We start from the raw sequence: 23,813 nt of genomic DNA, 5'->3' as shown, positions 1-23,813 counted from the left end.
ACATGCACACTGGAGGCTGACTCTCCCAGGGATGCTTCTCAGCTCTGGGATGCCTCTTCCAAGCTCTCAACACAGCCGGGTCCAACACCTCACTAACCTGAAGACCCCGCTTCACGCCCGCATTAACAGGGACGCACACACCTCCTGTCACAGACGCTAAGTCTAGGTCGTCCCTCAGGTGAATTGACTTGCCCGTTAATGGGAAACCAATGTCCTTCTGGTTCTAGAACCAAGGCCTCTAATTCACCTCGGACCAATGAAAAGAGCACCCAAGAGCGAGGACTCCAAAGCCGACGGCAGGGTTACCGATGTGAACGCTGCCAAATAAAAACTGGCTGATTAATTTTAAGTGACTCCTCAGCGTTTAAGGGAAACATGAGACTGACACAAAGATTTTAAAACTCATTAGAGGCAATCGTGAAATCACCGGTATACTTAAATAGGAAGCTTCTCGCCTGACAGGTGTGTGTTAGACATGCTATTGTGTGTCATTGTGGTTAGGGTTGGCTGAGCGCCTCCATTAAAACCTTTGTGTTCACAGTTTATAATTTCACTATAAAAATCTGCTCTGGGCTTGACTTTTGCATACAAAAGACTTCTGCTTGAAATATATATTCCAAAGTACAAAATAAACCTGTCTGGACTGAAAACTCAGATATAAAATTACTTCTGGTGTGTCTTGGGTTAGAATAAGCGAGAAATTTAGGACCAGAAATTTCCTCTCTAAACCATAAAGGTTGGAGAGAGAGAAAGGTTGGTAAAGTCACTTTAGGAGCAAGGGGAAAAGATAAAAGCAACTTATTCCAGAAACATCAAGGTCATGACCTCAGATGTCTCATGAACCCCTCCCTTCCAGGCTATCACAGACCTGCTGGTTCTGTCTGAAAATGCTCCTCGAACCCCTCGAGCTGTCTGGCCCCTAGCCTCCCAGGGGCCAGGTTATCTTCAAACAGCAGGGAGCCACCCGGGCCCCATGGCTCCTGGTCAGGCAACACAGATCCCAGAGCTGCTGAAGGCCCCGGGCCGGGCTGCCGCCTGTCTTGGCCTCCCCCTTCCTCCCCTCTGCTTCCTCTCCACCAGACCTTCCGGCCCACTCCTGGATGTGGCCTTTCTGATTTGTCCTCCCGCCCTGCACACATGGTACAGGAACTCTCTATCCTTAATGACATCTGGAAGGTGTACACACCTACCTCCCAGCTAATTACACGAAGAGCGTGCTCTACGTTTTAAAAATGCACTTCTATCTGAGTGTGAGGCAGGGCGGGAACCGAGGCCCAGAGTTTGAGCCACCTGGGCAGGTGTGGCACAAACAGTGGCTAAAGCCCCAGCTGTCAGCTCCCGTGCCAGGCCCGGGCAGCTGGTCCCCGCAGACCCGCAGGGGTGTCCCGCAGTTCCACGGTGCTGCCTCTGCTGGGTTCGGACTGCCGTCCCCTTTCCTCGCCCTGTCCTGCCCGCCCCAGTGCCAGCTCTCCGCAGACAGAACCCCGCAACCGGCAAGCCTGCCTCATGAGCCTGACCCAGGCCGCGTCTTGGGCCCCGGGACGCACGGGCTCAGTGGGCAGACGGCACACCAGTTACCACGTCGCTCTCTGACACGTCCTGCCCACTATTTCCCTCCTGTCTCTACTACAAACGTCCAGAAGGCAAGGACTCCACGTGACTTTTCTATCTTCCTGTAGGACCTGCCACTGAACAGGCAGAGCAGCAAGTACGCAGCCAAACTCCATCATTAGCAGAAAAACAAGAACACCATTACTAGTTTTTTCCTGATGAGACAGAATGTAAATAAAAATAAACACAGTATGCGTGCTGTGTCTTCAACTGCGAGTTTTTACAACTCGCTTTTCCTTTAGAGCTGAAAGAACGCAGTTGATTGTTGAAGGGATGACGTCACCCGAATCCTAACACATGACAAAGCTGACAAACACAGGGGCACCTACAAGTAGGGATTCCGGGGTCAACCGTCGTAATCGTGGGGCATCTTGCTAGGGTCGTCCGCGAGGTGGAGATGCCCAGTGACCTCCAGGAGGGCAGGCAGGCAGAGGGGCAGGAGGAACACCGACTCGCTGTCTAACGTGCACAGGCAGTGGAGGGCAACTCACGGGCGACCCAAGGAGTGTGGTCAGGAGGCCTGGCCAGCGGGGACTCGTGGCAGGACACAGCAGCAGAAGGGCACACGCCCGCTAAAAGCGGCCCAGGTCAGGGGGAAGAAAATGGCACAGAGTGCCCCTGAGAGGACTCGCAGCAGAGGACGTCGGCGAGGAAGAACCGCAGCCAGGGGCCCACAGTGCCGGGGAGCGCGCTGCACGTCACCCAGCCCTCTGCACAGCACAGCAGGAATTTCTCCTTTAACAGAGAAAAATCCACTGGCCCACAAGCACACACACCCCCAGCGATCGGGAAGGCTGAGAGCTGGACTCTCCCCTACAGGCAGAGGGCCCGAAGCTCTTCCCTCACGCAAACCTCAGCCGGGGAAGACAGAGAGAGGAAGGAGAGAAGGCGACGGCCAGGCCCACAGGACCTTGAGCAGAGTCTCGGATGCTCTGCTACACTCCGGAGGGTCCTCACGCAGCTGGCTCCTGAGGCCCCCCAAGGTCAGCATTTGTCCACTCCACAGCTCTGCGGGGACACAGGCTGGGGGGACGGAAAACGGGCTGGACTTGGCCACTCACCTCCCGCGGAGGCCCTGGCCACGTGTGCCTTACAGGTGGGGACCTGGAGGGCCGCTGGTCCGCGCACTCGACGAGCTCTGCCTGAGCCGCCTCCTGCGTGGCAGCCCTGTGCTGGCGGCCGTGGCAGCAGGCCAGCACCCAGGAGAGAAAGGCCCCGCCGGCGAGGGTGGCACTCCAGAGGGGAGACGGGCAACACACGGACACAAACACAAGCGCAGACCATGACCCACACTGCCAAAGACAAACAGCATGCCTGCCTAGGGTGGTTGATTTTAAGCATCAACCTAGCTGGGCCGTGGTGCCTGGACTTACTCGAACCTTACAGAAACACTGTTCCGGATGTTTCTGTAAGGCTCTTCTGGGACGAAAGTAGCATTTAAACTGGTAGACCCCGAGTGGAGCAGACTGCCCTCCCCAGCGTGGGCGGCCTCCCCCATCAGCCGAAGGACCGAGGAGACTGAAGGCTCACGCCCCGCGCCCGAGGCGGCTCCACAGAAGAGGCCCCCTGGCTTGGGCTGCAGCACCAGCCCGTCCCTAGGGCTGCTCTGCTGGCCCCTCCTGGAGATCATGAACTTGCCAGCCTGAATGACCACCCGAGTCAACTCCTTAAAATAAATCTCCTTCCGTTTATACACACACCCACCCTGCTAGTGAGTTAGAGAGACAGAACTAACACAAAGTTGACAAGGGGGATCTACTTTACGGTGAGACAAAGCCTCCCTCAGGAACTGACGTCTGAGCTGAAACCAGAAGACGAGAAGGAGGCAGGCAGTCACAGAGCTGGCAGAAGCCCCTAGCAGAAAGGGAGTGGATGGCAAAGCCCTGAAGCCAGACCAAGCTGGGCGAGCCCGGGGAGCAGACTGCCATGAGAGGGGAGGGCGGGGTGCCTCAGGAGGCAGCTGACGCAGGGGAGAAGGGGCCGCCTCGGCAGCCCTCCCTGCCTGAGAGTCTCCCGGGTGCGATGGGACACCAGTGCACTACGATTCTCACTGCTCCCCGGAGACTGGAGAAGGTCAAGCGGGGAGGGGGCTGGGAGGAAAATGACTTCCAAAAGAACAGCGACAGGAAGAAAGCCCTGGCCATTTTAAACAAGTCCTTTCCAGATCCTTCCACAAAAAAAAAAAAAAAAAAAAAAAAAAAAGACCTCAAATATTGAAAGACCTTGCACATGTGATCATTTGCACGTGTGATCGTGGACTCATTGCTGATCTTTTACAAATCATGGAAAATTAAAAAGCTCTGTGAACACAAGAAACAGGCAAACATCCCCATAAAAAAATAAAAGGAGGAAGCTAAGGACCACAGACAACGGAAGTCTGCCTGGGGCCCCTGGCAGGGACCAGAAGAGCACTGAACAGGTGACCTGAGCAGGGGCGCTCCAGTGGCGCGCGGGCAGGAGCTGTGCCTGTGACGTGGCAGTGAGCGTGCGGCACGCCAGCGGAGGGCGCGGGCCCGGAGTCGGGCCGAAGCAGGGGCCCGGCCCAGCTGCTGCCTTGGCTGTGAAGGCTTCCCAGGCCTGTTCTTCCCAGGAGAGCGCACATGACCCTGCCTCTCACATGGCTTTGACAGAAGGAAATGAAATCGTGCAGTGTCTGACCGGAGTTCCAGTAAATGTTACCTGGTGCTGTTCTGGTCACTGGCTGATCGCTTTATTCATTCAGGAAATGATGACTGAGCACGTTCTCTGTGTTAGGCATGTTCTAACTAAAAAGGGAAACAAAGCCGCCACCCTTGGGAAGCGTACAGTTCAGTTGCAAAGACAAACAAATGAAGAAACGTATATGCTTTGGAAGAAAAAGGTCATGGGGTGGGACTGCCAGGGCGCGTCCCTGAGACGCAGAGCAGTGGCCCACGGAATGCCCACCAGTGACACGTCTCGACACTGGATGCATCTGGACGGGGCTCCAGGGCCTGTCAGGGAGACGAGCAGGCGGAGCCCCATTCGCCGGGGCCAGGCCGCCCCTCTGAGCGGCAGCCTTCTTCCCTCCTAACTGGGCGCGCGACGGGCCCATCGTACACAAGGAGGCCAGGCTGCAGAGGCGGACGTGCACACAGCTCATCGCTGGAAGGGCCTACACAAACGCAGGAGACCACTTACATTAATACAGTAAGTACCTTCCCCAATGCCACATCTCCCATTTAAGAAAACCAAAAAATCCTCCTCAAGCTTCTCAGCTGCACGTACTCTTCCTTCTTCCTTCTCTGAATTTCCCCATTTTTAAAACCTATGCCCTTAAATGTCACTTTTCACTGAACTAATGCGACATCCCCAGAGGGTGAGCTCCTGGTTGATTTGGTGACGCACCGATGCCATGCAGGTGCACCCACAGCAGGGTCTGCGGAACGAACGCTCCAGCTGGAGAGGAGACTTGATACAGGAGATGAAATCTACTCTTTTGTTCCAAAAAGTCAGAAAAAAAAGATGAGATGAGGGTCCTAAGGCGGCATATTCTGCCTCCCTAAGAGAAGTGGTTTCTAACTGCAGTCTTCTCCAAACAGAAGGGCTGCCTCAGCAGGGCCGTGGTCTGGCGGAGACCTGAGGACAGTCTCGGGGCCTGGTTGGGCACTGCTCGATTCTCCAGCCTGGCCGGCAGGCGCCCACCACTGCACAGAGGAGGGAGCTCAGGCCCCACCTTAACCTGACCAGGCTGACGCTGACCTAGCAGGCGGCAGGCTCAGCCTAAGGAACGGTCTGTCCTTTCTTCTCCAGGACACTGACTGCATCCTACGAAAATGTCAACGGAAAGCCAGAGCTGGCCAGCTGGGTATAGGATGGACAGCGGGGTGGAGCTGGAAGAACTGAACAGCAATTGTTACGTGATATGGGCACTTTTGTGGATGATCTGCTCAGCAGAGACTCACTGCTAAAATGAATTTCCACAACAGTACAAGACGTGGTCCACATCTCGAAAATGATGAAAATTAGATACATTTAGGATGAGTGATTTACAAAATCAGAAACCATAAGGAAGGACCCAATAAGAAAAATATTTAACACAAATTCTTCACGGACCAGGTCAGCTACCAGGAACAAAGAAGGACAAAGGGCAGGGTGTTTCAGCAAGACAGCCAGAGGCTCTAACAAAGATAAAGGAACTGGAAACTCTCCAGAGAACATGCCTGCCTGGACTTATTTTCCTAAGGTCCTGGTGTTTTCGCATTCTTCGCATCACTGAAAGTCAAACTGATAAGGGTAACGAAAAGAGAGAGGACCACGGGCTTCGTCCCAGCTTGCAGGAAACCAGGGGCCTGCGGGCTTCCTCCAGGAGCGAACGTCCCCCACCTCTGGACAGTGGGGACCAAAGCTGGACAGGAGGGCCCTTCCCCTGGGAGCTGGATGACACCGCCAGCGGCAAGGCCGGCGCTGGCGCGGGGGCGGCCCCATGAGCACAGGCCTGGCAGGCGGTCGGCTTTCTGCGAAGGGACGGCCACAAAGATTCAAACAAGCGAGCCCTGCCCTTAAAACCAGACGACTCGTGTGTCCCCTATCTAAGACCAAAGCAGCCTCAGAGATGGACGGAGGCTCAGCCCGCCCATGGCTAGGACGGGCTGCGGGCCGGCTGACCTGCTATGACGCCAGCCCAGGCCTGGGTGCCCTGAGCCTCAGGCGCCCTGCTCCACAGCTTGGGTTCCTATCTGTAAACGGAAGAAGAGCCTCCCTCACCGGGTGACCGACCATAAGGATTAAAGCAGAACTGGGGAGGACACTGACCAGGCGGGCAGGTGCCGTGGCATCGGCTGTGGCTCTGGGTTTCTTAGTACGTGTTCAGAGCCACTCTGCCCCACTCCAACCCTCCCTGGTCAGTCCCCAAGGACACCGCGCAGAGCACGGCTGCACCAGGGAAACAGGCCCCCGCCGCCTCAGGGAGTGGCCTGGCGGCAGAAACCATCCCCCCCACCCCCGCCGTCCCAGGGCCTCCGCCCCGTTCCTGCTGCCACAGCCCAAGGAACACACCTGGATTCTGTGCTCACGACTCCCCCTGCCCACCCCCGCCCCCGCCTCCACTCCTTCCCGCTTCGCTCCTGCAGCCCCTGAAGCCCCCCAGTCAGAAGATGTGACACTGCCATGACACCGGCTTGGAACAGAAATGGTACAAATGGAACGTCACTGCCTCCAGGGAAGAATGTAAGTGGGAATGAGGTCAGGAGAGCTCTGGAATGTCCCAACCTGCCGGAAGTATTTTTATAGGTTAAAACTCGGAACAGCCCTGACCGGTGGGCTCAGCTGGCCGAGCACCGTCCCGCAGAGCGAGGTCGCCGGTTTGATTCCCGTGCCCAGCACCACGCTTCCAACTGTGTACTGCTTGCAACTTTTCTGGAAGTCTAAAAAGTTATTTGAAAATAAAGTTTTAAAAATCTTTGCATCCCTAGAGATACCAGCCCATCCCCAAGTGTGGCATCTTGCACTTGTGAGACAATGAATATTAGCTGAATTAATACACAATCGGGATACACTGGGTTAGAAACAGAAAGAAGAGAGTAAAGCCAAGGCCCGGAGGAGCAGGTGGGCTGGTTTATCTGAGAAGGAGACTCTCAGACAGGTTTCCAGGCAGAGGGGAGGGACCAACGGGGCGTCAGTGCTGGGGGCAGAACGCCCCTGCCGCTGGGGAGCGGCAGCGTGGGACACGGCCTTGCAGGAACTGCCACCAGGAGATGAGGTCGCACAAGTGCACCACAGTTGTCCCTCTCAGTGCTGCTCACGTCGACAATCTACACACACGTGTGCACCCGGCCTCAGGTGCTAACGCGCGGCACTCCTGTCTCAGGTTAAGGGTCACAATGCCAAAAAAAAAAAAAAATCAACCCGAGGGAGGGTCACTGGAATGAAAATATGAAAATGGTGACCATGAACTGAAGCAACACAACCCACTTTCTCCCTGAGTGACAATGCGCCTCACATCTGCTCCTGGAGACACTGGAGGGACGTGGGTTGGCACTGATGTGAGAAAACAGGGAGCTAGTAACGTAACGGCAGTTTGAGGCTCACATTCATGTTTACTCGGGGTTGCTACTGATGACTTCTGGAAGCAATGAGAATATTCTAAAACCAGACAAACACCTAGACTTGAAATACGATGTTCTAAAAACTTCTGCTTAAGTCTGTTTCTCTTTGCCATGAACCTTCACGCGGAAGCCCTCCACTGCACGGCTATACCATCTGGGTGTCCAAAAGGGTTCTCGTGCTGACACTGAAGCCCTGGTTATAAACTCTCCTGCCAAGCTCACCGTGACCGCATCTCATTCTGGAACGATTTCCTCCTGCTGCCCGGTCACACTAATGTTGAAGGACAGCCACAGTTTCTCCTTCTGAGCAAGAACCACAACCAGACCGCACATCCTGCCAGACGGCCGTGCGGTACACGGGAAGCTGTGCTTCTCCCGGCTGGGACGCGGCGGGTTCCCGGGACACCGGGGGCATGTGGGAGTCACAGGAGAGAAAGCTGTTTTCCTGCACTGCCCATCCGACTTGACAATGTGTCATTTAACATGGTATTTAAAACCACAGCAAACATTTGCATTAATTTTCAAGATTTAAAAACATGAATCCAAAGACCAGCAACCAAACGTGAAACTCTGAAGCCATTTGATCTTGAGCTGGGTTACATATGAATGGGAGTTTCTTAGTAGAAAAGACTAAAAAATACTAACATAAAGTACTGTGGCAACAGGGGGGAGAAGCAATTTTAAAAAATAAATAACAACAGAACCAAACAACATGGCCTGAAGGATGGAAACACAAAACGGGACCCTAAGTGGGGCATTTCTGTCCTAAGTCTGCCTGTGCTGAGGAACCTGCACAGATCGACTCACCCCGCCCGCCCCGCATCCCAGGAGCGCTGTACTATCCCATTTTACAGACGACACAGCTCGAAGTGGTAACATGGGGATTCGAACCCTGGCAGGCCAGCCCCGAGCCCCCCTCAATTACCACAGCAGCCGGCAGAGGCGGCTTCAACCACAGTGTCTTTCTCGCAGGAAGCTTCCTCCTATTAGCCATGGGCCCCGAGGCGTCGTTCTAAACCTTACAGAGACTTATGACACTTTTACTTAGAACTAAATTGTAGCTAATGTTAATACACAGAACACTTGGAAGAAATAGAAATATCAGCATTATGATTTAGTAAATTAATTGTCAACATTTTACTACCAATACATAGAAAGAACCCACAAATGAATTTTCATTTTCTTGGAAAATTAACATGCAGACACGTTTTTATATTATACTGTAGAGCACTGAAATTTTCATTGGAATTTGCCTCCATAAGAACCTGATGACTTTCCTCACTTGGGAATACCGTTGTTTATATTAACACCGGACACCGATGAAGTCAAATACACTCAAACCACGTTTCAGCGACAGCTCTGTAAAAATGGAAACACCGGCCTAGAATACCTGAAAATGCACGGTGTTGGCGCGTCCTGAGGTGTCCCGTGAACATCTGGGTGACCAGCCCCCATCCCCGCAGAGCAGAGCTGGGGAGGGGGCGTCGGAGGCTCACCTGGATCACCTTGTAGAAGTAGGCGTACTGCCGAGCGGTGTTCTTGTACTGGCTGAAGACGTCATGGACAGCCTGCGTGGACTGCAGTGACCGGACTTCATCTTCCTCAAAGTAGAGAGGGGTGTCGTACTCACTGGGGAGGGTCTGAATGTAGGGCTGCCAGAAGGAGTTCGGGTCCGCGCGCTCACACAGCAGGTGAAAGGCCAGCGTGATGTTCCCCATGGCTTGAAGGATCCGATCTTGAGCATACAAGGGCCCTGAAGTAACCCGGACGTCAACAGCGTAAGTTCAACAGCTTCTTTAAAAAGTACTCACTTCTATTACTGAAGGCATGGAACTCACTAAGCAGTACGGTAACGTTTAACGTGACATGCATCTTTCTTTTGACATTTGTCTATGTGAGATTATAAGCGTAGAAAACACCTAATACAGATTTGGGGGAGAAGTTCACTAGTTGAAAAACAACCGAATATGGTCCTTAGCGCCACAGAATGAAATTTCATATATTTCTATCACTTTCATTTTGCTATGAACAGTCAGAAATTATTCTCACCCAAAACTGAATTTTTAGCAGATTCAACAGTCATTAGTAATTTCCGTGGGACCCATAAAAACAATTCTTCTGCCTAGGAGAAAAAAAAATAAGAAAACAGTAGAATCATGAAAACACAATACATTACAGCCTTGAATTCAACTGGGTCTCTGGTCAGAAACCCCACCATACATGGCAGAGAATTTAAGGGTGCAGGTCGGCACCTCATTTCTCCTTACCCAATGTATCTTAAATGTGAGCATTTACGGTGTCACTGAGTGAGTGGAAGCTGCTTTAAAATCCTGTCTCCAGTAGAAAAACTAACTACATGTACGGAGAAGACAACCACGACAGAGACTTTCGACTTCAATATAAAGTAAGCGTGACAACTTTGGATAAAGCACAAAAGTGTTTATTTTTTTCTTTGCTGTACTTGTATTTTTAAGTGCCAAAAACAAAACAAAATTCCCACTTCCAGCAAAACCCTGACTCTGTCCGTGTGAACTGCTCCCACTCCTGAGTGTCTGAAGCTGGAGTGACAGTCCCTCCTCCACATGCCTGTCTCCAGAACACGACAGTCACCAGCAAGGGTACAAGCCCACAGGACAGATTCTAGTCTACTGACTCCCCCCCCGAAGGGTCAGCTCACATTCTGACAGTGTATGGCCTTCCCTGGGTAGAGTCTGCATGCATGTTCATACTGCTTACAGCCCCTTGACCGTGGTAACGGTATCATGGGTGTATGTGGACGTTTAAACTCATCCAAATGTACACATTAAACATGTGCAACTCTTTTACCTATCAGCTATACCTCAATGGGCTTTAAAAACTCAGTGAAGACAAACCACAGCTCAGGTGTGCTGTTCGTCTGATGCAAGAGAAGAACCTGTGACACTTTGTTTACTCCTGCTGTTTCCCCACGTCTATCTGCCATCTGAATTATGTTTATGTGTGCCTTGTCCCGCACTACGGACTAGAAACACCATGAAGGAAGAAACTTGGGCTTTTTCAAAAGCCTGGTGTAACAACAAGCAAGGCGCCATTGACACACTAGGTTATTTAATAAATATCTAATAAACCAATGTATCATTGAAAGGTTAACTACAACCTGGCCAAAAATGATGCTGAAGGTTTGAGGAGGCCTAATAATGACATCCACTGCTTCTACCCAAGTTCTGAACCAACTGAGAGAGACACAGGACTCCAACAGACGGTCGCCCAAAATACCTCTTACTGAATCCCGGAGTTAGACGGACCTCCCCCACCTAGTTACAGGCAGAACGGGAGCCGCGGCGGCCTCCTCACACGAGGCGGCCCCCAGAAAACTTAGGGGTTGGAGAGAGCGCAGCTCCGCAAACGCATATGGGCAGCAGCTCTGCCCGAGCCAAAGGCCAGCCCCCACTGCTTCTCCCAAGCCCGTCCATCCCCCAGTCTCCCCGGGAGAGGCAGGTGTGTGAGGCAGCGGGAGGCTTCTGCCCCCCCACCTGGAAGGAGGGACCAAGAGTGAGGGAAAGCATTTGTCCCTCACCACATGTGTCCCTCCGGTTTGCCATCTCAGCAAGTGGCGCCTCCGACCACCCGGGCGTCCGCTCCGGAACACGGGTCAGCGACCTCCACCCTGCCCCCCAACATCCAATCCGCCACAGGGCCCCGGCGCTCTGCCCGCGCACCACCTGCGCGCACACCCTCCTCTGTACTTAAGCCTCAGAATCCCGTGAGGCACGTTCCCCGGTCTCCTGACGGAGGCCCGCGAACATGAGCTGACTTGCCCCCAGTCACGGCTCCCAAGGGAGACGAGCTGCAAGCTGCCCGGAACACGGGGTCAGTGAGGGGACCACCGCAGCAGGGGAGGCTGGCTGCCCCTGCCCCGCAGCCCGCAGGGCCCCACGGCCTGCCTCCCCCGCACGGCTCGGCCCAGACACACCCCGCCCCCGCCCGCCCAGGCCAGCAGCCCACGAACGCACCTTGATGTCCCGCGTCGCTCGCAGCCCAAAGCCCTCCTCTTTGAAGTTAACCATCTCAAAGCCCTCGGCGGACGCTCCATTCTCAGAGGCCCATTTCATTAGGTCAGGAAAGTAATCTTCTCTTTTTCCATCAAAAGTAACAGACAGACCTGTATAGAGCCACGTGTAACAAAACAATAGCTACTTTTAGGACACGTATCATTCACGCTACTCTCAGAAAACAAAAAGAACAGGCAGAAACTAACATGGGAAATAGCAGTAACACTCCAATCTTGAAAAAAATCAAAGCTCATCACCAGTTACAGCACACAGTGATAGGAAAGGCGACCTGAAATCCGAAGCTCCCTGTGGGTCAGAGGACTATTTATGGAGCCCCAGGTCACAGGAACGCTGACTGAGGCGATGTGGTGGGCCGGAGTGAAACCCCCACCACCGCAGCCGGACGGGGCAGCTGCCCGTGAGTCGGCGCGCCGCCTCCCGCGCACGCGTCCCCCTTAGCAAGCTGCCCGTGACAGCAGACGCCAGTTGCTCGCACGTGCGCGGGAGGGCATGCGTCAGGGCGAGCCCGGGCTCCAGGAGCACAAAGCCGGAGAGCTCCGTGCCAGCGTCCTGTGGAGCAACTGGAATGAGCTGGATCTATATGTACCAATACAAAAAATTACACCGTATTTTTTAAAATCAAGTGGTATAATACCACTTGTGTACATTTTAAAAATACCAATTACTACCATATATTTTTATGGGGTTACACACGAAGTAGAAAAACATTCACAATAAAGGCAACACCTGCAGCTAGGGGGAAGGGAAGGGGTTGGGACGGAAGCCTAGGGCTTTAGCTAGCTCTATGTGTAACACTTACTTCTTAAAAACAAATACAAAATAGACTAAACAAGGGAGGGAGGGAGAGGGAATCGGAGCAGTGTGGTGAAAGGAGGGAAAGCGAACTTGAACAGGTCAGGGTCTGACATAAATTCAATTTGGGTAGTAGTTTCTTAGGCAACGTTGTATTGCTTCCTGGATTTTTCAGCTTGGGGTATTTTTCAGAAAGGTGAAAAGCCATGCACCGGAAACAGCGTTGTTTTTCTGATGAGACAAGGGAGGAGGACAGGAACGCCGCTAACACGAGGGGCGGCGGCCGGCCCGGGCGCCAGTGGCCTTGCCACTGCCATGTGACTAACGGCCCGCGCGTGCAGCCGCGGCCTGCTGCGGCGCGGCGCTGTGCCAGGCCCGGTTTGCGGGCCGTGCTGAGGGAAGGGGACTGCGGCTGTTAGGGGCCATCTGAGACTCGCCGAGAACGACTGAGCCCTCCTGGCCCTGGTGTCAGCTGTGTGAACGGCCTCTGCTCAGAAGACACGCGGGACATAACAGAACTTCGCAGCCGCATTTCCGTGAGCCAGGATCAGCAGTCTCCATGTGGCGCAGACAAGCACCTTCCAAAGGGCCTGTCACCATGTGGGGTGTGAGACCATCCAGCCCAGGGCTGCTTGTGCGCAGGTGGGCACGATGGCGCACTAAAGCTGCCTCCTCAGAGAGCAGATAGACCGGCCCTCTCCTGACTCGCTTTCCTGACAACAAACAAACAGGGAGCCCGGAAGTTCTCATCCTCTCAGACACCGGCTCCTTGTCAAGCTCTCCCCTCCGCCTCCCCCGCGGCCCTGAATACGAATCTTCCGTCCTTGTGATTCTCAGAGCTGAAGCCACAGGAGCGCTGGACAGGCTTTCTCAGCGGGCACCTGGCGCCGTCACCAGCCCAACCGAGAATGAGTCCCTGTCTCCTGAATGTACCCGTGAAAACGCAGCGTGGGACACAGACCGCATCTCTTAATTAATCAAAATATGACTGAGTTCATCATAAATCTTGGTGAACGTGAACCAATCAGTATAGACGTAAAGGCGGACCGTACACAGCGTTCTGGGCTGACTCAGGCCCTGACTGGAGCATGGTTCAGAGAAACATTTAAACGTGTACGTCACAAAATAAAGGTACGTGAAAGTCGTGTCACTCTACCCCCAGAAACAAACAGCCCCCCGAAGCAGGCGACAGCATCTCAGAGCGGAGTCCCATCTCCCCCCGCCCAGCGCCCGCGCCCGCCCGCGCCCTCCCTCGCCCTCTCAGAGGCGACGAACGCCCGGGGCCCCGGCTGCAGCCCACGCCCTCCGCACTCACACCACGTCCCCACACACTTCCCTTCAACCCCGGTTTTCGTTCCAGAAAAGGTACCTTTCTGCTTTTTCCGTATTTTCTCCACGAGAGACCGGATCTGCACATACTCCTCCCACTCCTTCCCCGGGCCGGGGGACGGGCCGCTGCATTCTGCAACACACAAGCCACGCGCTCAGACTGTGCTCTCGCCTCAGCCTGCGCTCTGGGGCAGAAAGGGGGTTTGGGCTGTTGGTACTGATTTATTCTTCAAGGACAAAGAGACCACAGCCACGATGACCAACGTGAGGCATGAATGAGGGACGCTGTTCAAGCACGCGCCCCTCTGACACCATTCGAACGCCACCTACCCAGCTGGGCCCCCGGTGCCGAAGGGTGAGCCCCTGGCTGGCACCCGCCTCATTCTGGCTGCCGATACATTCTCCTCAGAGTGTAACTGTGACCAGGAAGACCTGCAAAGCTACACTGAAGTGCAAACCGCTGCCCTGAAAACTGTTCTCGGTGGTAAAAGACCTAGAATGTTGACACCGAAAGTCAACATTTCTTTCTAGTTAAACCCCGCCACAACGGGTCCCTCAGGGAACCAGTGAGTTGGACATAAGGACTGTTAGTCAGCAAACACTTCGCATGCGTGGGTAAGCCCCTATATTAAGCGCTCTGGGGGAGTCTCTAAACGAGGCGGCACAGTCGGTGCTAAAAGAGAAGCTGAGGCTCTGCTGCAGGGCCAGAGCCGACGGAACCAGCAGCCGAGACCGGGCCGGCATTCTGAAGGCCGGGCTGGACCCTGGGCACCCGTGGCCTGCCGGCAGCTCCTTCCTGTTTAACCAATGGTCTCAGTTCAGAGAGAGCCCCTCCCGTACTCCTGCTGGACCTCTCGGCCCCTTCGCTTTCCAAGAAAAGGCCTACACGGGGTACGTAAGTAACAGTGGCTGTATGCTGACTCATGACTATTAAGGTTGACAGTCTTACTCATTCTTCCATCGACAAGTCCTGGAACGCAAGACAGAGCCTGTCCTCAAGCTGCCTGCAGTCTGGCGGGGAGGCGCTCAGCACCGCGCTGCCCTGCGGGGCAGGGCAGACAGGGGTCCCTGGAGCACTCAGCAAAGGACCGACCCAGACATGGTTGCGGCCTGCTTATCAGGAAAGAAAGCTAAACTTTTATTTGTGGTTTAGCCTGTCACATAATCCAAACATAAGGAACAAGTGAATGAGACAAATGTAGTAAGTTAACAGAGTGACCACAGCTAAATCTAAAACATACACAGCACCTATTTAAAAATCTCCATTTTAAAAAAAGTTGCCAGTTTATACTAATTTACTAAAGCAAGTTATTTAATCCCCTGGAACCTAGAACTCACGACTTCAGCACGTGAAAACTGAAAAACTACAACTGAATCACTGAAAACAAAGAGAGCCACCCTGCTAAGGGCCCCATTCCAGACGCCTGCTCTCTGAGGGGCACGCCGTGCTCCCCTTGGCCTGCAGGCCCATGACGCGCCTTCACATGCCCTGGCGCACGCGGTCCTCATCACATGCCCACGGCGGTCTTTCTGTGACAAGATGAACGCTGAGACCCAGGGGGTTAAATCTCGGTCCGCGGCCACACTGCGGAAACACAGTCAAGAGTGACTCTGCCCACCGCCGCCCAAAGGAGCCGCACGCTGGGGCCAGGCTCATTCCGGTCCCACAGCCCCGCGGGCAGTTCCGACAGGCGGCAGCAGCGGGGGCAGAGGGCACAGGGGCGGGGGGACTGCAGCTGGAGAGGCTCCGTAACCACCCAGGTGCCACGGCTCTCTTCATGTCTCGGGGGACAGTGACGCTCCCACGCAGCCCTGCAGACGCAGGGGCACCGACACAGGCGCCCCATGGAAGGGCGGGGGGCCCAGAGCGCAACTTACTCTGCAACAGCTCGCTGGTCAGGGTCAAGGTTTCCTTCGGTGACACACTTGCGGTAGCACCAGTGCCTGATTTTTGTGTTTTCACTCGACTCTTCTTACCCATTTTCTGACTACAAAAAAGAAAAGAAAAAAGACAAAGAGAAAACATTAAATTTCCAGGGAAAGAAGTCAAGAAATAAAATGTGGCACTGCAGCGACTTAGCCTTAAGGTGCTAAGATTTTATCTCCCACAGGCCATAGCCTGAAGTGTCCTTCCAGAAAAAAATAAAGTGTAACAAATAGTACTCAGAGGTTCTCAAACGAAAAAAAATTCTACTTTGGAGTCTCTGGAAGAAAAATTCATCCCTTTTTCCCTACGAAATCTATTGTAGAAGGACATTTTACTCTTTTTTTCAAATTATATAGATTTTATTACGTATACTAACATGCTTATCTCGTGATGCCGCAGAGGTAATACCTATGCACACATACATGGACCACAAACTACCATCTGGGCATAAAAGTGACAACCCCTGTGGCCTCCCCCTTTGCTTCTGCGAGCTATCTAGTCCTTCCGCTGCGCTCCCCAGGACATTCCAAGTGCCTTGCCCAGGGTTTTGGAGCACAGACTCAAATGAGGTCCTTCCTGTATGATCCACCATGTTAAGAAATGGCCCGACCAGTCCACAGGTGGGTTTTTCAGGCCGTTAGAGAGCAGGACCAAGTCCCTCTCCAGCAGCCACTTACGACCGGGGCACAAGCCTCGCATGGCGCTCTGCGCTGGTCGGCACATCCTGCCCACGGCCTCCCTGTATTCCCGCCACACCTGCGGAGGCCAGTGTAATGACGGTTGTGCCAGGGGGCTGAGACTCTGCTGCTACTTGGCCCAGAACCTAACAGGGGAGCCGCGGCTCCCAGCCTGAAGTCCTGCAGCGTTCTGTCCAGCTCACAGGCAGTCTCCAAGCCCACGGGCACAGGCCCGAACAGGCTCTGCGGGTCCCTGGGCCCCCGGAGCTATTGCAGCCTACGGCCAAACAAGGGAGGGCCACGCCTGTGCCTTCAGGGAAGAGGCTGTAGGGAAGCCACCAAGGCTCACAGCAGGGAGAATTCCTCAAGTACTTAGGTGAGGCAGTAACTAAACAGAGGCTCAAGGAAGAAAGTATACTAAAGAAGAAAAACTACATTTTAGGAGTAAGTCTGAGATGGTGTTACAAACCAGTATGAAATGTTTCCTAAATTCACCCCCCTTCATTAGCTAACACAGATTTCCCCAACACCACAGATTTGAAATAACTACCTACCCTTTTCACTTAGAATTCAAGAATTTGTTATATACAATGGATAATTTTTATTGTGATTTCAGCTGAATCTGGAGCTACACTCCAAGTTTCAGCAAACGGACCAGCTGAGTGGGCATCCTGAACACTCAGTGCTCTCAGTGGAAAAACTACCTATTAGACGTCTCAAAGTTTCATATTTATCTTCAGCATTTATTTCAAAGATTTTCATTAGAAAAATATAATGTTGTGCTAAATTAAATGTGTGTATACATGCCCACACACACATTCACTCAAGTTAAATCCCAAATATTAGTCAGAGGTGCAATGTTAAATGAAAGTTTTTTCCCAAACGTAAGGTTGAAATCAGGTATAATTTGCAAATTCTTATTGAATTACCTGGAGAGAAGCAAAGTATATGGTAAAAACTGGATTTAAACAATACTTAAAACAAAAGAAAACACGTGAAAAAGCAATACAGAACTAACAGACAAATGGATTCTATAAACAATTGTAGTTACCGCTGTTCAAAGGAAGGGGCATCTATTAGAAGTAGCTGTGCCGGGAGTTTCACATGTATCTACTTTTCTTCAATATCAAGACAGTTTGAAAATCTACAGAATCCTCAAAATGTGGCCCTTTAAAAAAAAAATCTATTTAGCAAGTCCATTAACAACCTCTCTACCTAAGAGATAAAATACTTTTAGAAGACAGTAACAATAAATGCATACTCAGTTATTACTTAAATCACTAATATGCAAGTGGCAAGTGGCATCTGTAATCAACAACCACTTCTGACCAATCAAATGATTCTTTTACATATAGTCTGTGTAGTGGAAGAAATGGATCAGGAGAAATAAGATAAAGTACATTCAGGGACCTGGACTGATGGAGGGGGTGGAGGGGGTGCTGGGTGCTAAACCCATCTTTACAAAGTATAGTTCACACAGGCGGGGAAGGCTGAGATGGAATTCAGCTGCATGAGGTTTCTTTTTTTCAAAAAATTCTAAGTGGAAAGAGTGTACATTTGTATTTTTCCTCCGTTGCTTTCAACTAAATGCAACTAGAATAAACATTTTTGATTACACGTATTTGGCAATCTATCTGGGAAACCTTAGCTCAAATCCAGCATCTGTTTTTCAATGCACCCAACTTCACAGCTGGACCGACTGAAGGAGAGAAAGGCCCTACCTCAGGCACCCAGCTGTAAAATGCACTCGAGGGGAGCGTGAGAGCCTGCCTAATCTTTGTGCAGGAAGAAAAGGATCTCACTGAATACCTTGCAGGCCATTAGGATCAGATTACTGCATTCTGAGTTAAAAGCACAAATTATAGGATGATGGCTTAGGAAAATGAAAGCACTCCCCCTTGAAAAGTAACTGTGTGGTGTTTTCTTCTCTCCTACTGGAACTGAAGAGGGATATACAGTCTTTACATTACATGGCACCATGTTAACTGACACTTGTGTGTCGGAAATGTGTTCTCACTTTGCACGGTGGCAGGGACTGGCAGTAAGGTCAAGCCATACTAATTTATACCAGTTTAAGTGGCTAACTAGCACCCATCATTCCAATCTGTCAAAGAGGGCCAGATGTGCCACAACTCAAAGGTACCAAGAAGCCAAGGCCAGCAGGCAAGCAAGAAAGTGGAATTAATTTCAACTCAGGAGCTACTTAACTACAAAGATGAATGCAGACCTATCAATTGCAGGAAAGTACAATTTATATCTTCATACAGATCAATTTGAGCTATCATATAGACAGATACAAATACCCAATCTTGAGGTTTTAAAAAAATACAGATGTTTCTTGCTTTCTACAATATATTGCTATTTTTCTAATTTACAGTTTGAAATGCTTAAACCATTTCTGATTGACTTTTTGATACATAATAGTTTTCGTTTAAAATTGCTGTTGAGTTACTTCGTAAGTACACTTAAGATTGCCCTGACTGGTGTAGCTCAGTGGGCTGGATGTCATCCCGTGAACCAAGGGGGTCACAGCTTTCATTCCCGGTCAGGGTACAGGCCTGGGTCGCAGGCTAGGTCCCTGGTTGGGGCCATGCGAGAGGCAACTCATCAACGTTTCTCTGGCACATCGATGTTCCACTCCCTCTCCTTCTCTCTCCCTTCCCATCTCTCTTAAAACAAATAAATTTTTTTTAAAAGAGGATCCTATTTAAAAAAAGACTTTTCATAAAGCAAAGAATCATTTGGTATCATGAATAATCATTTCCTATTACATCTTTCTAACAGAAAAAAAGAACTGTTACGTGTGAAGGAATAGCTGTAACCTGTCAAGAAATTACCTTGAAACCACCCACATTCCTCCCATAAAGATTCGAGAACCGTGGAATTTCAGGTTTGAGAGAGACCTTTGGAGTTATGCATCAACCCCACAAAAATGTTTAAAGTAATTACATCCAATGTGATGTAGCAGTTACAGTTGTCAAAGTGCTTTGCTATCCACTTTCAAATTCCAGCCTGAAAACCTTCACAGAGGCAGGGATGAGCCTGTCATCCAGCCCAAGCGCAGCACCTGAGGTTCGGTGGCAGAGGTGGGCAGGACCCCAGGCTCTGAGGGCGCCCCCAGCCCCCGCACACCACGCTTGCAGCTCCTCCACCTCTGCCTGCGAGCCCGCAGTCCTACATGTTGGAAAGTTCACTGCAACTTGTCCCAGTTCTGCCTTTGAAAGAGAAGCCACCCTTCAAATTTCTGGAGACAGCTCTCTGTGCCCTCCAAAGCCTTTTTTTTCTCCAGACCTAACATGCTTTCACGACGTACTGCCAGAAGTGGACAAAGCCAGAAAAAAAACACCACTCATCGAAGCCTAACATCTCGAAGTCAACGAACCCCTTTCAGATGTGCTCGGAGAGGGGCACGGTTCAGTGGGCAACCTGCAGAAACCACGCGGGTAGCCGTGACATGCAGTAACACTAAAGCATTACAATCGACAAATGAACACCTTTATTAGTTCTGGGTAAGTATGTTACGCTACAAGCAATTTTAATGAGTATTTTCAACACTAATCCTCACTTCCTCTTAACTGTGTGCTTCACAGAAAACTACTGACATTGAAGTCATGCCTGTTTACTAAGATTGAAACCTTAAAACCACTCCGACATACAGTTTTATAGACTTTGTTATGCCCTAATGAATTGTATCCTAAGAGAAAGTGGAAAGTGAAGCGCAGGATCATAGATGGGTGATACACCTAAAACACTGCGTATTTATGAAGAATTCTATGTAGACACCTGATTATCTACATTCTCTAGACAATTCTCCATTTCTTCAAAAAAAAAACAAAACAGTGGAAGCATTTCTCCCCTCTCGGTCCCTCTGCACCCCGGTACTGGGCCTGAGCGGGTAAACTTTTACTTTGGCTTGGTAGACAGTGTGCCTCAGGTCCCTTTCAAAGTTTTAACTTCAGAGTCAGACTTGTCTTCCATTGTCAGCCAAGAGTGTTTAGACTTATCTTGATTATCAATTAACTTTCTTGAGTAAGAAAGAATTTCAAAGTCTTAACTTTGGTTTTTGAATTTTGTAATTATTTGGTATTGTTTTTCTCCCAATCGAACTTATTTCAGTTGAAAATTGTCAATTTCTGTGTTTGTACCACTTGTTTTACAATCTGTTTATTTCCAAAACCTGGAGGAAACTCCCCACCTGGAAATCTGCCTACCCAGCTAATCTCTGGCTTGAGTTACTAAGTGAATTTAACAACAAAAAGCAGGACTTCTAATCTTGCCAATTGTGCTAATTAAACTTTTTTCCTTAAGCCTACTAAGTAACTTAAAAAATAAAGTATTAACTCCTTTGTAATAGAAAACTATATTATGTGTATTAACATTTTGTTAGAAAGTTGTTTTTTACTTTGAGAATGAACATAGAAATTAATTATATTTACAGATCAAAATATTTAACATCTCCAGTTTTTTAAATAGGAAAACATGAGATGATATAAAGAAACTCAATGTACAAAAGTCAATTTTGCTAAGTAAGATACACCTGTAAATGCAACAAAAGTGAAAACTAAAAAAAAATTAAACGCAAGGGATCCTTAGTCTAATACTCTTAACTGGCTAAATACAATCAGAATGAACAGATATCCAACATGGGCACTTCCATGACAGCAGCAAAAAAAAAAAAAGGATGCAGAGCAAATCAAAATATAGGCCCACAGAGCATGCTAGCTCATTGAGAACATAAATAACTGGCCACAGAAACTTCTAAAATAACATAAGAATGAAGATATATTCATTGTTCTTCAAAAACGTTTCATGGCATTGTAATGACTGCTACGCCTCTGGGGGAGAACAAAATCTAGGCTCCATTCCCGGGATTTAGGTACAAGGAGAGGAAGCACACTTGAAACTCTTCCTCCCCACCCCCAACAGAGGCAACATGCACAGCAGCCAAGAACAGACAAACCAGTTTCTAAAGATAAAAACCCTCCCAGTGAAAGATATTCATCAAACTACACAAAAATGACGCTATTATTAGTTACATTTCTAAATGCTACTTCAGATTGGTGATTTTTTTTTAAAGAAAAGATGTAATTCAAACATTTCAAGGGACTTAAAACTCCTCAAACTAAATTGGTATCAGTTTAAAAAATAAATAAAAGTCACCCTGAGCTAGAAGGTAAGATTCTCACTCATACTTTCACTAAAATCCCCCGCAGCATAAGCTGTGTACCTGGTTTTCACTACATTCAGTGATTACCTACAGGCAAGCCTGTCGCTACCGTTGCTCCTTCCTAGCTGCCACCTCCTTTGTCATTCCCTTCTAGGTATTAAGGAGGCCATTCTGAAAACAAAAACAGTTCAATTCAGAATGGAAAACATTTGCATACAACCTCCAGAGTTCTCTCCTCTTCCAGCAGCCTCTACAGCAGAGGTTTAATCACCATTTCAAACGGGGCCTAGACGTTCACCACAGAAGAGAAGCCCCTCCAGAGCCCCTTCCTCCGCAGCAGAAGGGCCGGCCAAGCGCATACGTTCACTCCACCAGCACACGCAGGCACCATCGGTTCAATCCCGGGGCCCAACGCCATTCCCACTCCAGGGAAAAAGCTCCGAGAGACGACAGCCCGCAGGAGAGAGGAGAAGCAGCAACCATTTCACTCGTTCAGACGGCAGGGTCGTTCCAGTCATTCACTTTTAGCAAGTCCAAATGCAGAGAGAAAGCAGGACACACAGCAAGGGGCAGGGAAGCAGGAGGCTAAAGACAGAGGATGTTTAGGGTCCCAACAAAAGGGGCTGTTTTCTGTAGCTGTTTGAGAACTCAGCTTTGAGAACTACTTTCTTGGGACAGAGGAAAAACTCCTCCTGAAACTGCTGGAACTTGACCAAAAGATCAATCACAGCGGCCCCAGGGACTAATTTGGTAAGGCAGGACTGCACGCAGGGAAGCCCTTGGAGACAGACGCGCGGCTCAAGCAAGTCTTACCAAGTAATGTTAACCGCGGCGGGGAGAGCAGCTCTTGTTTTGCTATATCCTTGAGTTAAATGCATTCACTTGGAATAGTAAGAAAAATCTCTCCAAGATTACTGGTTAGTTCAGTTTTGAAATACCAGCCGGGTCATTTTTGAGAAGGAAAAATGGGGGAGGAAAAGGTATCATTTACATGATAAAATTCACACGTCTCAGTGTCCAGTTCTGAGTTTTGACAAACGCATAGGGCTGTGTAATCCGCATCGCAACCAAGCTACGGTTAACTCTTCCGAGGTGCTTAAAAGCAAAATTAACCTGTCAACCTACTTTTTTTTTTTTCCTTCTGAAGCATCAGGGCCTTCATTTGGAAAAGCAAAAACAATATCCTTCAAATGATCCTAAACGTGTCAACACAAGGTGCGGGTGAAGCCCCCGCAGCAAGTGGCGCCCGACACACGACACGAACCGTCTCCTTTTCCCCGAGTGGAAACGGGGAGCCAGAGCTGCACCGCCAGGCTGGAGCCACGAGGAGGAAGAGTTTAATGCCAGAATGACAAACTCCAAAGCACTGAATTCTTCTCCCTAGTAGGGCACGAAGCGTGTGGAAGATGGCCAGGGCGCGTGGGAAGAAAGATGACCTATTTCCAACGTCTGTTTTTATAACTGGAAAGTGAGTGAGAGAAGCGGAGTCTAGCACCCGGGCACCCGCCAGGCACCTGAGGTTTGGAGAGAGAGGAACATAAAAGCCACACCGCCTTCACCAACCAACGGGGTGACGACGGGAAGGAAGGAAGCGAGAGCGAGAGCCGTCCGCACGCAGAGCCGAGCGGACCAGCGCGAGGGAGAGGAGCCCGGGCCACACCCGGTGAGCGAAGAGGGTCCGGGCGCTCACTGCACCTGCAGCCACCTCGGGGGCGGGCGGAGCGGGAACAGGAGCGTTAGACGCTCGGAAGGGACGTGGGGCACCAGCGAGTGCGCCCCGGGAGGACCAGAGGACGAAGGCCAGGAGGCGCCCGCCGACCCCGCACCCAGCCCACCCCTCCAAGGCTCCAGGGCGCATACCACCCCCGCACCCCGGGCCCACAGCAGCCGGCGGAGCGCGGGCCAGACCTCGGCCGAGAGACGCCGGCCAGGGTGGGAAGCGACCTCGCAGCACTCGGTGGGCGACGACAAGGGTCTGCCCCTCCGGCCGCGCGCGCGGAGGGGCCGCCGCCCGCACTCACCTGCCCACTTGTCCTCTCGCGCAACGGCCCTGGTGCCACACTCCGGCCCAGACCCACCGTCCGCCTCAACCAAGCCCCTGGCGGTGGCGGCGGCGGCGGCCGGACGGGAGGGGCGGGTCGGCGGCCTGAGACGGCCCCGCCGCCGCGGCCCAACCCGGATCCGCCCGCCCCC

At 51.2% G+C, this 23,813-nt stretch overlaps 1 protein-coding gene across 2 annotated transcripts in view; it reads right to left on the bottom strand.

The window, feature by feature from the left end:
• The window catches only part of SETD3 (SET domain containing 3, actin N3(tau)-histidine methyltransferase), a 57,442-nt gene extending 33,707 nt beyond the window's left edge, over positions 1-23,735 (bottom strand). For both annotated transcript variants that reach the window (XR_008528620.1, XM_054567057.1), the window contains exons 1-6: positions 23,642-23,735; positions 15,728-15,837; positions 13,890-13,982; positions 11,669-11,817; positions 9,726-9,798; positions 9,173-9,429 (exon numbers count right to left, since the gene is read on the bottom strand). Coding sequence is in view for 1 of the 2 variants with exons in the window: in XM_054567057.1 (XP_054423032.1) it covers positions 9,173-9,429; positions 9,726-9,798; positions 11,669-11,817; positions 13,890-13,982; positions 15,728-15,830 (675 nt within the window). In the remaining variant the exon portion in view is untranslated. The remainder of the gene's footprint in view (positions 1-9,172; positions 9,430-9,725; positions 9,799-11,668; positions 11,818-13,889; positions 13,983-15,727; positions 15,838-23,641) is intronic.
• Between the last annotated feature and the right edge of the window lie 78 nt (positions 23,736-23,813).

Source organism: Pteronotus mesoamericanus, unplaced genomic scaffold (genome assembly GCF_021234165.1).
Source record: "Pteronotus mesoamericanus isolate MK-2021 breed Mesoamerican mustached bat unplaced genomic scaffold, CSHL_Meso_final contig_182, whole genome shotgun sequence".
Taxonomy (NCBI): domain Eukaryota; kingdom Metazoa; phylum Chordata; class Mammalia; order Chiroptera; family Mormoopidae; genus Pteronotus; species Pteronotus mesoamericanus.
This window is presented reverse-complemented; position numbering and strand designations above follow the sequence as displayed.